This window comes from Stegastes partitus, unplaced genomic scaffold (assembly GCF_000690725.1).
Source record: "Stegastes partitus isolate 25-593 unplaced genomic scaffold, Stegastes_partitus-1.0.2 Scaffold1564, whole genome shotgun sequence".
Taxonomy (NCBI): domain Eukaryota; kingdom Metazoa; phylum Chordata; class Actinopteri; family Pomacentridae; genus Stegastes; species Stegastes partitus.
Window position 1 is genome coordinate 17,455 of NW_007579295.1, and position 13,897 is coordinate 31,351.

General features: G+C 41.3%; 1 protein-coding gene across 1 annotated transcript in view; it reads right to left on the reverse strand.

The window, feature by feature from the left end:
* LOC103371321 (potassium channel subfamily T member 1-like) overlaps positions 1–13,897 on the reverse strand; it is a 29,386-nt gene that overhangs the window by 14,701 nt on the left and 788 nt on the right. The window contains exons 2-10 of the mRNA XM_008300596.1: positions 12,284–12,460; positions 5,265–5,344; positions 4,782–4,929; positions 3,582–3,629; positions 3,247–3,295; positions 3,020–3,079; positions 2,638–2,712; positions 878–961; positions 382–476 (exon numbers count right to left, since the gene is read on the reverse strand). Coding sequence (XP_008298818.1) covers positions 382–476; positions 878–961; positions 2,638–2,712; positions 3,020–3,079; positions 3,247–3,295; positions 3,582–3,629; positions 4,782–4,929; positions 5,265–5,344; positions 12,284–12,460 — 816 coding nt within the window. The remainder of the gene's footprint in view (positions 1–381; positions 477–877; positions 962–2,637; positions 2,713–3,019; positions 3,080–3,246; positions 3,296–3,581; positions 3,630–4,781; positions 4,930–5,264; positions 5,345–12,283; positions 12,461–13,897) is intronic.

Here is a 13,897-nt window from a genome sequence, read left to right on the forward strand (position 1 = left end):
ATGCAGTTGGACTTTAATCTTATAGTTATTTGTTTTTGTTAACTAGTTATATAATCCTGGTTATATGCTGATCACTCTGTTTCCTGTATTCTTTGCATCTAAGCTTTTAATTTGAATACATGCACAGAAAAGTTGAATATGTCATTCGCACTAAGGCAGGGGTGCCCAATCCTGATCCTCGATAGCCCCTATCCAGCATGTTTTAGATGTTTCCCTCTTCCAACACACCTGATTCATATGATCAGGATCAGGCTTCTGCAGAGCTTGATGATGAGCTGATCATTTGAATCAGGTGTGTTGGGGCTCTCGAGGACCAGGATTGGGCACCCCTGCATTAAGGAATGATCTTAAACAGGTGTGAATCTGCAGAAGCCGCCTCACCCAGTGAAGACGAGGCAGAGCAGGGTGCAGATGAGAATGAGGACTTGGTTGAACATGGCTGAGTTGGTCCTCTGGATGGCTCTGTGCACATCATTCTGCACCGCAAGAAACAGCACACTTTATTACCTGAAGCTGAAAACTCAGGAAAGCACAAACCCAACACGAACATTAAACCCGCGTCTATCAAAAGTTGAATTCAATCATAAACCAGCTTCGCTACTGCAAATGGTTCTGCTCTCAGATGCTCCCCGCTGCAGCATAACAGCATGAAAGACTGAACAACATGATAAAATGCAGTCGGCGCTGCAATAATCCCCGAGCGAGCGTCCTACAGAGCGCAGGCAAACAGAGCAGAACGAAAGCAGGAGAAGCGCGTGTTGTTGTCAATACCTCCATCAAGTAGCGCAGTAAAATGCGATGCCTTAACAAAGTCATTAAAATGTTGATTAAAAACAGGTCATTAACAGACCCAATTACGTTTATGGTTCTGACTCACGATCATGTTCTCCAGAGCGCATTTAGCCAGCCAGCAGTTGAGAAACACAGGAATGAAGATGTTCCTTATTGAGGGCCAGAAGATCTGAGGAGAAAGTAAAAGAGAGTTTTCAATAGAAGTTATTGTAGCTTTGATGTTTCACCTGTACAAAATGGAACTTTCTATTATTATCTAACATTTTAACACCCAGCAGGTTCAGTCTGTGGCTGCTGGTCATTTTAAATGTGTTCAGCAGCTCAAGTTGGACTTTCTGTGCATTTTATGGTTGCTATTCCGAAGGGGTAACATTGCATTAATATTGAAACAAGGTTATGAAGGAAGGCCGTAGTTCAGGTCTAACATGCTCCCAGTGTGTCTGTGAAGATTCTCAGTCATCTACTTGTATGTCCAGGAGTGCTAAGTTAACACTGTGGGGCTGTTATCATTACATTTCCACTAGAAAAAACAAAATCAGTCAGTAACAACTCCAAAACCATAAGACCAAACTGAACTCTTACATTTAGGAGAATTTTAAATTACAGTAATTATATTTGTCCCCCATCGAAAGGTCAGAGTGAGATGTGAAGAACTTGGCATTTTTACTTCTCCTCTGATCCAAACTGTAAATTACAGAGTAAGAAGCAGACATATAACGAGTCAGTAAACACTGATCTAAAAAGTCTCAAATTTTATGGAGCAGAAAGGAAGCACAACAAATGCTACATCCATTTCAATAATTGCAGTAAGCCTCTTCGGTGAATGTGTTACACTCAGTAACACTGGAAAAATGGCATCAGGTTGTGTTTTGAAAAAGCAGAAACAGCCTGATCCAGGGACCTCCAGGTTGGAACGGCTTAAAGGCCCGAAGACTTTGACTTTGTGACACTGCTAACATGCAAAAAACAACGAAACAACATCTTATTTAGTGTATTAGCTCTCTAACATGAGCACAAAGCTCAGTAGAGGCTGATGGGATTGCCATTTGTTGATAGTTTTGCAGGTATTTTATCACGAACCAAACAATCTATCAAGTTATAGAAAATTTACAGAAAAATTTAATAGAACACAAAACTGAATGCAGTTGATTCTGACGGGGGAATGATTGAGTGCACCGCTCCATTTCTGAGACACCTACTAAAAAACAAAAACATGAACTCATGGTGGCACTGGATTTTCCTCTGGATCTGAGACACCTCTGGGGAGGTTTTATCTCTTCGGAGGTTTTATCTCTGGGGATGAAGGTCCACACAACATTTCGCTGTAATCTAGCCAGTAGTTGTTGAGCTATTTTAGTCTGGACAACAGCGGTTGACTGACTGATGGTGAAATCCCAAGAGGCCTGTGCATCACTTAACACCACAAACAAATGTGATGCAGAGCTGTTTCTAGTTCATTTCTAAATGTGCACGATTCACTGTTCTCGATCCATGATTGCTCTGACATTCATGACTCGCTCCTATTATTGAGTGCTATCTTTGAACACTGACACTGGACACATTTGGAAAAAAAGTAGACATTTGTTGCAAACATCTCCTCAAAGCTGACAGTATTTATCAGCCAATGGGAGATATGGTTAGATTAGATGACTATATTAATCCCCAGAGGGGAACGTTTCCCCACTAATGCATGATGCTAAACAACAAAACAGACAGTCAGAGTCAAATCAGGCAACATCAGAATGATTTATTGCGACAATAACAACAGCGAGAGTGACAAACTAACACACATTCTAGATAGGAAAGATAATGAACATTTCAGTGTTGCCATGGTAAAAGTTTTACCGTAATGATGAAGGGAACAGTGTTGATCATCTCCAGAAGAAAAGACACCTGGAAAATCTGCTCCCAAATGTTCCCCTGAAAGTTAAAAAAAAAAAAAGACTTTTAACAGCTTCATCTGCAAGCACACAATAGACAGTGAGTCACTGCAGAAAATCAATTTTTTCATGCTCGTCTGTCACCTTCCACAACCACTTATTCCTTCACCTCAACCAGTTCCTGCAATTACCGTCTATCCTTAATGTAGCCGTGACAACTGACTCGGGCTAATTACACCACTTATGGATTGTCAATCTCCAAGATTGTAAGTGATTAATTGTACAGAATGCATTAATCATGTTGGAAGGCAGTGTGTGTTTCCTTTCTTTCGGTGTGTGTGTCTCACCTTGTAGCTCAGATACATGAGCAACATAGTCTCCAGGAAACTAATGATGGCCACAATCACCTGTGGAGCAAGAAATGACACACACAAAGTCGTTACAGCAGAAATAATCTGAGAATGAAACGCACTGCGATGGTCAAACACGTGTAGTTCACATCAGTGGCGTCATCTGAAACACGCATCCAAGTTGACGTACTTCACTTTTGCTTATTTATTCTGCATTGACTCACTTGAATGGCCCAGACAGGAACCTTCCTATCCACCCAGAAGATCAACCCCCTGACAGAGAGATCACACAGCAGCAGCATTAGTACCACATTCACCAGTTAACACCCTCCAGATCAGAGACGAACTGCAGTAACATTCGCGTGTCTGCAATCACTGATGATGTGAGATAAATACATGTTATCTTTACATAAGCGCTCACAATAGGCTGCGTCTGATGATGAAAACACTAACCGCATGCCAGATTAGCTAATAAGGTGAGTGCAAGAAATGAGGCAATAGACCAAACAGAGAGCTGAAAGAGGCGCTATTCACAGGAATCACACCTTCTGCTGCTTACCAGTTTATTTCTCTGTCCTGCACTGATCCGTTCCACAGGCAGTCGACACTGCAGGGTAGTGATCGTGGTGAGGAAAGCACAATAAAACGACAGGGGATTAAAAGTTAACAGCGGTGGTGTTGTCTGCGGTTTGAATAGATTTGCTCATGCCAATTCAGCAAAATGAATTAAATAGTCGTAAAGCTGGACATCTTCTCGGCCAAAAAGATGACTTTCATCCCAAACGCATCCACCAAACAGGCAGAATGAAGTGAACAAGCCAGTATAGCGTTAACCACTAAAAGAAGCTGGCTGGCTCCTGACATGCTGCCATTAAATGAACTAAAAGGACACTAAAGGGGGACTGTTGTTGCTGTAATTCATGTGAACCGTGAACTTTTCTTCACACACACTGTGGCCTCTACCTGTGGAACCGTCCTCCCACCAATTACAGAGCCACCTGCTGACCTGTCCAATAATATGCTGCACAGACACCTGAACTGGTTTGTTTCAACACCTGCGTTTGTTTTAAAGTCCCTCTAAACCCCTAAAAGCTCGTCTCTGTGCATCAAAATCACCATTTTCTATTAAAATAATCTCCTCCTCTAGATGTAACTCTGCACCTCCTAGAATGTTCAAATCTATGAATTTCCTTTTTTTCCTCCATCCACACCTCCAGGACTCGCTGCAGCTCGAGCACACCAGCTCACCTACAATTCTGCTCAAAAACTTTTCAGTGCTACACAATGGCAAATTGGAATATTGGAGTGATTTGGTGATACTTGTTTGACCTGGAATCTGATTCTGAAGAAGAAGAATGATACGGAAAGCTCTGTCCTGCAACGACAGCTTGGTTTAATCAGTTTTTTCCTGTTGAACGTTTGGAGTTTTTGGGCTTCTTTTGCTTTTTCAGGTTAAAAAATCTTCTCCGCTGTTGTTTTGTCTTTTTTTTTTGATGATATGTCTTCTAGCATATAAAAAAACATCATATGGACATATTAACAAAGGGAAAGCAAGGGGTTCTTGAAATTTTATCGCCATTGTTTTCAGTGTTTCATCTCTACGATTTATTGTTTTCCTTTGAATAATTACTTGTACTGTATGTTCGTTTCTTTGTTTTCATTGTTTGTTGCAAATTGTGTTGAGACATTTTTGCATGATAATGCACCGAAAATAGTTATCGACATGACTCAGACATTTTTTCTCTTAGTATAAACAAACCATTTGTTGTTGCCACTGGGAGCGTTTTGCTGTCCGGTGCTGTGGGAGGCGGCGGTGCTCTGAACGGGGTTATCCGTCATCACTCGGATGATGTACAGCAGACAGGTGAGCAGCTTCAGGCAGAAGTTGAACACACGGATCCTGAGGCCTAAAGGAAAGAGAGGGGGACATGTTTTCTTATTAAAAATATGTGCTGATCTCAGCATTTCCGCAGCAAAGCAGCAAAAACATCATTTATTCTGAGATAAAAGCAGCAATTATGTGTTTAAGCGCTCTGAGTACATTTACATTAAGTTCAACAAAGTGTAATTGATAACTGCTATGCAAGAAATTTGTGGGATTTTCCATTGATGTTGTGTTTTCCTGGATGCATCTGAGCCTAATTAGGCACAAGTGTCTGAGTTTATTTGTCATGTCTTTTAATGGCTCTTCTCGATTACGCAACAGCCAATTTAGGGATGCGAGAAGATGCCATCCACTTACTTGATCTTTGGTTTTTGATAAAGAAAAGCTTCAGGCGCTCCTTGAAGGTGTTTTCATTCACGTAAAACTCGACCTGCACCCTGACAGGGAACAGAAGGAGACGAAGTGTCAGACAGGAAGCAGACGGAGTCGCGGCAGATGTGTTCCGACGCAGAGATTTTGCACAACATGAATATTCATAATGCTGTTTTTTCTTTTTTTGTTTTCCCAATCATCTGCCTGAGGAGAGCGAGGCAATTATCTGTCTCTGATTTTGTCTCCAATCACAAGGCGGGATTACGGTAGGCCCAGCAGCCTGAACCAGAGAGCAGCTGCTCTGACATGAAGCTAAAGGAGGGAAACAGTAAAGACATTATATTATTTGAGTATGCAAGATAATAAGGTTGGAATTAAATGTTTAAAAGGAATATTAACCTGACAACCTGATATAATGAAAGAGCAACTTTTCTCTAGTTTCTTACATGCAGCTTGAAAAGACTAATTAAAAACATCCATCCATCCATTTTCTATACACCGCTTAATCCTCACTAGGGTCGCGGGGGGGCTGGAGTCTATCCCAGCTGACTTAGGGCGAAGGCAGGGGACACCCTGGACAGGTCGCCAGTCCATCGCAGGGCCACACTTAGAGACAGACAACCAAGCACACTCACAGTCACACCTACGGACAATTTAGAATCACCAATTAACCTCAACATGTTTTTGGACTGTGTGGGAGGAAGCCGGAGAACCCGGAGAGAACCCACGCTGCACAGGGAGAACATGCAAACTCCACGCAGAAAGATTCGAACCGGCAACCTTCTTGCTGTAAGGCAACAGTGCTACCAACTGCACCACCTTGCAGCCCTAATTAAAAACATTTAATTGAAAATAGAAAATGCAGTAGAAAGGAAAATTCTGAAAAAAATATAACTTTATAGTAATGCATTTTCTCTTTCAAATGTTCTTAAATACAAAATATTTCAAAAATTCATTTCAATTAGCAATTTTTGTCATTATTTTGCATTTAAGTTTCTTATTTACAAATTAAAATTTATGTGTTTGTTGTTCAATTTCTTTTTTTTTCTCTTTTTTTTTTTGCAATTTCAATCCATTAATTTCACAATATTGATCATTTCAGTATCTAAGTTCTTTTTTAATGCACATTTTTCTTAACAATGTTTATCCTGCATTCTAAAATGCCATTTTTCTTTTTCATTTTCTGTTTTTAATTTTAAATTCTCTGCAACATCATCCCCCATCTAACAGGAGCGATTATCTCCTCACAGCCTGCCAATACTTCATCATGCTGCAAGTGAGCGCTATTATTTAATAATTACTTATAATCATATCAAAACAAAATGAATGATTCTAATCCCAGGTTTGAGGTGTTTCGCCTGTGTGCGATTTCAGAATAAAGAGGAAGGCAGGTGAACCCAAACTTTGCTGTTGTAATAAAGAATAAAGGTAAAATTAACCAATCAAAATACGTTTGGTGCACACACTGATTGTTTTGGTAACAGATACAGCAAAACACATAAGACTGGTTTTAAATGAGCAAGAAGGAATAACTTTGGTTGAAAAAAAAAAACAAAGAAAAGGAATAAATTGTGCAAGAACACTTCATTTGCAATTTGCAAAGCACAAAAAGCAGAGACAGATGAAAGTCAGAGAGAAGAAGCCAAACTCCTTTGGTTGGTAACTTGGCAACACAAGAAGCAGAATCTTTACACCGTTAATGTATAATCTTCACAGATTTCAGAAGAAAACTGCAGACGGGAAGGAATGAAAGGAGAAAGTGCAAGTAAAAGAGATTAGAGGAACTTTAGAGGGGCTGAAAGCTTGTTGGCTGCGTTGCTGCATTAATCTCAGGTTTTGGCTTGTGGCTGAAATAATCACAGTGGGAAGTTAGAAATAAAAATGGAAAAAAAAAAAAGTGGGCAGTGTGGGATGTTAGATGCACAGAAACCTTTTGGTGCTGCTATTTCAGGTCTGCACGATGCTAAACTGCACCTAAGAGTGGCCAAAATGAAGAAAAAAAAGCCTCACAGATGGAACAGAGAGACTGTCTGCAGTGAGATCTGGAAAAACAGCTGCAACATCTGGACAGAGATGAGCTCTGGAGGTAGAAACACTTCAGCTGACTGTCACATATGAGAGTCCTACTGTCTGTCTGGCTGTCTGTCTGTCTCAGCCCTCCACCCACACACGTACACACGCACATAATGGTGCAAGTAATGACCCTTAATCAGCTCCTGTTGAGCACACAATTACTATGTGAAGTGCTCTGACATTAGTCATACTGCGGTGTCACGGCGGAGTTTCAGGCAATAAGACGCGCAGCTCTGGGAGTAATTAGATCTTTTAAAAAACGACTAATTGCGACAGAGCAAGTTTTTTTTTGAAAAGTGCAATCATCGCGCAGCTCTGTAATAGTCTTTTATCAGACCAGGTCACCTCGAGGTGTTCCTCATCAGCAGAGGAAACCTGTGTTTCTGAGTGTAGAAAAGTTCTGGTCGGTGGACAAAAAATTAGTGGATGAACAGTTTATGTCCAAATATCGCAGTTTAGAGTCTCACTTGGGAGAATTTAATGTTTTTGTCTCTCCTGTGGCTGAAAACTGAAGAAATTGATGATGAAAAGAACGACTGGCTGCAACATAGAAACATTTTAGAGGATGTGTAAAACATTTAGTCGATTAATCAACAACAACCAAAAAGAAAATCGATCATTTTAAATCTCCAAACATTTACTGGCTGTGGCTTCTCAGTTCTTCCACCTTGCTGTTAGATGTTTTTGGTCGCAAAAAATGCATAATTTAAATATCCAAATAATTACAAATAACATAAATAATTCAGTAACAGGTGTGTCTTTGAGTGACTTCCATCAGGTAGCCAGTTCTGTGCGTCTCAGCGGTTTTTCGGCGCGCTTATCAAAAACACAGAGTTGTGCACGTTTTCCCTTGTTCACGTGTCAATACACAGCACGACTGCGATTTGTCCCATCTTCGGAATTAAAAAAAAAACAACACCCCCGCCACACAGTGTCGTGACCCTTCCTCCCAATCAGCGCGCCCAGCTCACCTCCGCTCACATCAGGACATCGTGCGCACCTACGCGTAAAACTCGCCACCTGTTCCATGTGGCCCTACCTCTGCCCGGCGTCACTACCGAAAGCGTCCGACCTCCAAGCGCCCACAGTCGGACTGACCCAGGTGGGGATGATGAGGATCTCCGGATTCATCGTGCTGGACACCTGTAGCTGCGTCGTGCAGCCGCTCTTTAATTCCTACAGTGGAAGGCGCTTGTTGACCAACGCGCCTCCCTGCAGCTCTAAAATAACCCAGCACTAAGAGTCGGTGGATGAAATCTTTTTGAGCTTTGATGGTTAAAAAAAAAAGAAGAAGAACAAACTCGCTGACTAAAACCTTCAAAGATGAGAAATCATGGACAAAGATCTGTTTGATTTATCATTTATTTTGAGGAATGTGGGAGCTTATTGGAATATTTTTAGAAATGTATACAATCGCTCTCTCTTTTTTTTTTTCATCTTCTCGTGCGCGGGCCTGTTGCCACAGCAACGTTGCTATGACAGGAATAACCCTGACTGATGCTGCTGCAGCCTGGTCCTCTCCTGCAGCACTGCAGCTCTGGCAAAGCTGCAAATATTCACTGTGACACAGTAGAGGAATGTCAGCTGCACAATAATCATTTGTATTTAGCTGGCATTTATCAAAAGCAGTATTCTAGGTGTTTCAAATGGAGTCTTCAGGATTCATTTACACCAATAAAGCCCCAAAAGATGTGCTGCTTAGTGTTCTATTTTTCTTTTTTGCTCTTCTGTCAAGAGAAAGTAACACAAGTTGGATCGGTGCTGGTCCAGGTTACAGTGATGATGTGGAAGCAGCAGGTTTTGACATGACAAGTGACGGAAACAAGACAGATAGATGCTTTTCTTTGGATCTGCATAAAGAAAAACAAGAGGACGGCTCTGTTTCCATGTCACTCTTTCCTCCGTGTCCCCCACCTTTTTGTCTTCTCTAAATTTGAAGAGTCTGAAGCTCTAATTTATAGATGACCTCTCCCGTGAGTCAGTGCTTTTGAAAACACCGGAAGAGGCCACTCCACTTGAACCCTTTTCGCCCACGCACACCGCCACAGCCACTCAGTTGTGGCTCTCCGAGTTCCATTGCGAGCACCTTTACGGCACAACTTCTGCCTGTAAAGTATGTGACATTTTCTCCCTATTTGTTCTTCATTTATAAATCGCTAAGTTTAGCACACAGGGGGCTTCACTTAGGTGGGAATAATGAAGGCACTGGAGACAGAAGGCAATCATTTACAAGCACTGCAATTAGGGCTGATATTTTGTCGATACCGTGTGTGTACACTTGTGTGCTTTTTCTTGTGAATGTCTGCCGCTGAGAAAAGGAACCTTTGAGTGATAGATGATCCCTGGACAGATGTGACCAGTGACATTTGCGAGTTCAGAGGCAAAGCGGCTGAACACAGGGCCCCGCAGGACGAGCACCGAGAATCTAACCTGGAGCATCAGTCACTCCCAACGACACTATCTGCTGGGGACAGGAAGACGGGTTCGCTTGTAGGGATGGAACAGAAAAAATGATAATTGTCTAAATAGGAGCTGAAAATGTAGGCAGCATTATCGAGGAGAAAACAGCGATTGTTGCCAGGACAGCTGGGGAAAAGGTCAACGTTGACTAAAAGCATTGGCAGAGCTTGTTGTTTTTCCTCATCAGATAAAATATAGCAAATATTAGAAGCAGCACAGCGGCTTTAGAGGTTTGCTGCTGCTGTAATCACATCTAAAAATGCATGTGATCATCACTGTTCATCTGAAGAATCCCAGGTAATGTGTTGAATAAACATGTTGAAGAAAAGCAGATGTATAGTGTGTAACTGATTCCTCTAGATTATGAACGTCAGGACTCTTCAACAACAGATAAAGGACACATGCTTTTCTTTTTCAAGTTATTTTTTGCCGCTTTGTTTTAGACTTTAGAAGGAGAAGCTCTCTTAATCGTTGCTGGAGCACAGTTTTGAGTCTCAGGACAAAAACAAACGAAGCAGATATCAGGAAAACAGAGGTAGACTGCTATTGATCTCGTCTATCAAACTGAGATGCTGCAGCAGAGCACAGAGCTGAAGGCGGCGGAGGGGAAGTGTGGAAGAGGAGAGGTAGGAAACAGGAGCGGACGGCGAGATCTCATTTTAAATTCTGATTGTGAATCAGGTCACAATATTGTTGAAGAAAATGTGTTTCAAGTCAAACTACTTTCAGCACACACACACCTAGACTACTTCGCAAACTCCTAAGTACAAAACTTCAGGAACCTCACTGCTTTTCAGCACCATGGACAGCACCACAGACTCTGCCGTGTTTCTGACTTACTTAATCGCCCCAAAAATCCAAAACAAGCACTTATACTGGAAAAGAAAAACACTTCTAACTGCACTTGTATATATGCAGGGGGTAAACAAGGTAAACACTCTATAAACAATAACCCTGATGTAACTATAAACAGTGCAACGGAGGTGGATCAAGTGGGTTCAGGGCCAATCAGTTGCATTTGGAAGTTGCAAAAAAAAAAAAAAAAGTCTTGTAATCAGTAAGTTTGGTCACTAAAAGCAACACAAGACAACAAAGAGAGCTGGAATGAAGTCAAAGCATCTGTGTAGCTGGTCAAAATAAAATGTTGTTTCCATATGCCAGATGAAAACAGTCCAAAAACCCCCAAATAACTTAGAGATAAAAGGTAGCAAATAGCTTCAAAGACCATCACTGTCTCATCCTCATCCTCAGATAAACATACATATATTATGACGAACAGTCCAAAACCTAAAAGTAATCAATTTACTATCATATTCTGAATAAAATATCCAAATATTCACATTTGAAAGGATAGAAGAAGCACATTTTGTTCATTTTTTTTGTTTAAATTTACTCAGAATAGTTGCAGATTACTAATCAGTCACTGAGTACGGTACATGGACGCATTACAGAAGTTGCACATTTAATTTGAAAAACCTGGAAATGTAACAAATTTAATCAAAAACAACCTTCACTAAATGTTTGTTGAGAATGGAAATTGGCCGTGAGCAGAGATGTTAGCTAACAGTTATGTAACAGGTAGCCAGAACTAACAGATAAATGGCCAAATATCTCAGTTTAGTGGACAAACACCTGAAATAGTGATATATTACTGGTACGAAAAAGCAATGGAGAAATAGTGAAATAGCTTGAATTGATGGTAAACAGGGGCAAACAGCTGGAATAAAGGGGGGGAAAGGCCCAAATAACTACATTTAATAGACAAATACCTTGAACAGTTAGGTGACATCAATGGATAACTGTTAAAATAGCTTGAATTGATGCACAAATGGCTGGATTTGACAGCTAAAAGTAAAAAATTAATGGTGAAATATGGTTAAATTTAATCTGCAGACAGGAATAAACAGCTGAAGTAATGGACAGATGGTGAAAATGCCCAAATTAGATAATAAACAGGGACAAATATTGGAAATAATGAGGCATAACAGTCAGTTAGAGGTAATGGATAAGTGGTATAGCTGCTAAAAGTAACACAGAAAAAGTTAGAATAGTCATCTTATGCTTGAAGTATTAAAACAGATGGCTGCAAGTGATGAATGCAAATGGAGTAATTGCTAAAATAATGAATAAATAGTTCAAATAATTAGCTGAAGGTAATGGACAGGCCATCAACACTGCCTGTTGGAATAAATGGTGGTGTTGATGACATTCAAGCTCATCTGACAGCTCTGTTTGGCAGAACGTTTGACGGGAAGACCCTTGAACTAGAAGATTATTGAACATTCACAGTATTTTGTTGATATTTAATCATCAAAATCTGGAATGTCTCTCAAAACTTTATAGGATTTTTTTAGCTTTGACCATCACTGAAACCAATAATTCCCCATGAGCCTATCCTAAGTTTCTGTCTGAGCACGTCAAACAGCACTTCTCAGCCCACTTTCTGTGAGTTAAACTTTCCACCGTCCTACCTGTCATCGTTCGGGAAGCCCTGGTCCCCGAGCAGCAGGTCTCTGAAGCGAAAGCGGGGCGGCAGTGGAGGCACCTCGCTCTCGAGCTGCTCCATCTTAAGGGTGGAGATGTCCAAGATTACCCCGCTGCTGCTGCTTCTGCTGTTTCTGTTGGTCTGGGCTGGTGCTGGAGAAGAGCTGGAGGGGAGAGAAAAGAGAGACGTAAACAGGTGGAAAGGCAAATGAAGTGAGAGTTGTGCAAAAGTGAAAGGAGTTGGAAAGGACAGGCAATGGTGAAGACGATGCATGAGTAGAAGGAGAGGAGGCAAGGAAAGGAAACGTGGGGTGGAAAAGCGCAGGTGGTGGAGTTTTACAGGAATGCACACAGATATGGGGAGGAGAAAAGAGAACAGAAACATATGTTCTGTCACAAATTTGTCGCAGCAAAGTCCAGAAAGTCCAGATCTCCAGCAGCTGACTGTTTGCAGCTTCTGTAACGAGCCAGCCAGCGTATGTTCTTCTCAAAGCATGCATACTAACTGCAGGACTGTGTGCGATCATTGAAGCATGTAAGCAGATGTTTGCATGCATTCAAGTGGAGGCTGTGCTTCTTACAGCGCAATTAGATGATAGAAGAGTGAACAATGTATTTTCTTCAAGTCAAAAACTTCATTTGATGGAGTTACTTTGATTAACAGAAACCTAGTGTTTGTTACAGGTAGTTCTGTGAAATAGAAAGACACTCTTTTTGCTTCAGATGATAAGATAAGGAGCCAGAAATGAAGGTTCAGAGCAGACTGAGATTCAGTGTCCACCACGTCTACCATTCATTTTGGTGTGGGAAGGTTGCAACCAGTGCTGGAAAGTGCATTTCTTCTTCTTTGCAACTCTCACTGATGCTGCCACAACCCACCAGATTTACCGTGAGACTCTTTGGAAGGCTGCACAACCCCTCTGGATGCAGGACTTTCATTTTGTAACGGTGCATTTGTTGCATTGAGGATCCAAGTACTTCTTCCACCACTGGTTTCAACACATGCTTGAAGCACTAATCCTACATAGTAATGACAGATTCATGGCTTAGATTAATCTTGACCTCAAAGCATAAAAAAATTTAGGTTTCTACCACTGTTAGGTTTTCTGAATGCCTGCAGACGCTCCCTGATGCTGCCTTATTCGATCAGAGGCTGAGTAACATGCAAAAAGGGGGGAAAACAGTATTGTGGGATGTTACCTTGGGCCCCGGGAGGAGAAGATGTGGGAAGATGAACTGATGTCGATCGCTTGAAGGGATGAAGATGAATTAGAAACCCCAGAGTTAAGCGAATGGTTTGATTTATGCCTCAGTGTTTTGATATCACAGCGTGGATGAGTGTCTTTGAGGGATTACAAGGTCATTTCTAATAAGCCTGTTTGTTAAATCATCAGCTGCTTGCAAAGATCTTTTTTCACATCATTGTTTTGTAATGCGTCCTTTGATGAGATATTACACACACCGCGGCGATGATCTGAATGAAGCAGCTTGGTGTGAAGACGCTGTTTCCAGTGTTTCAGAGATGCAGGATAAACTGTGAGTGCAGAAGAGAATCAAACACGTCTCACCTCTTCTCTCCATCACTGCTTCATTAAACATCG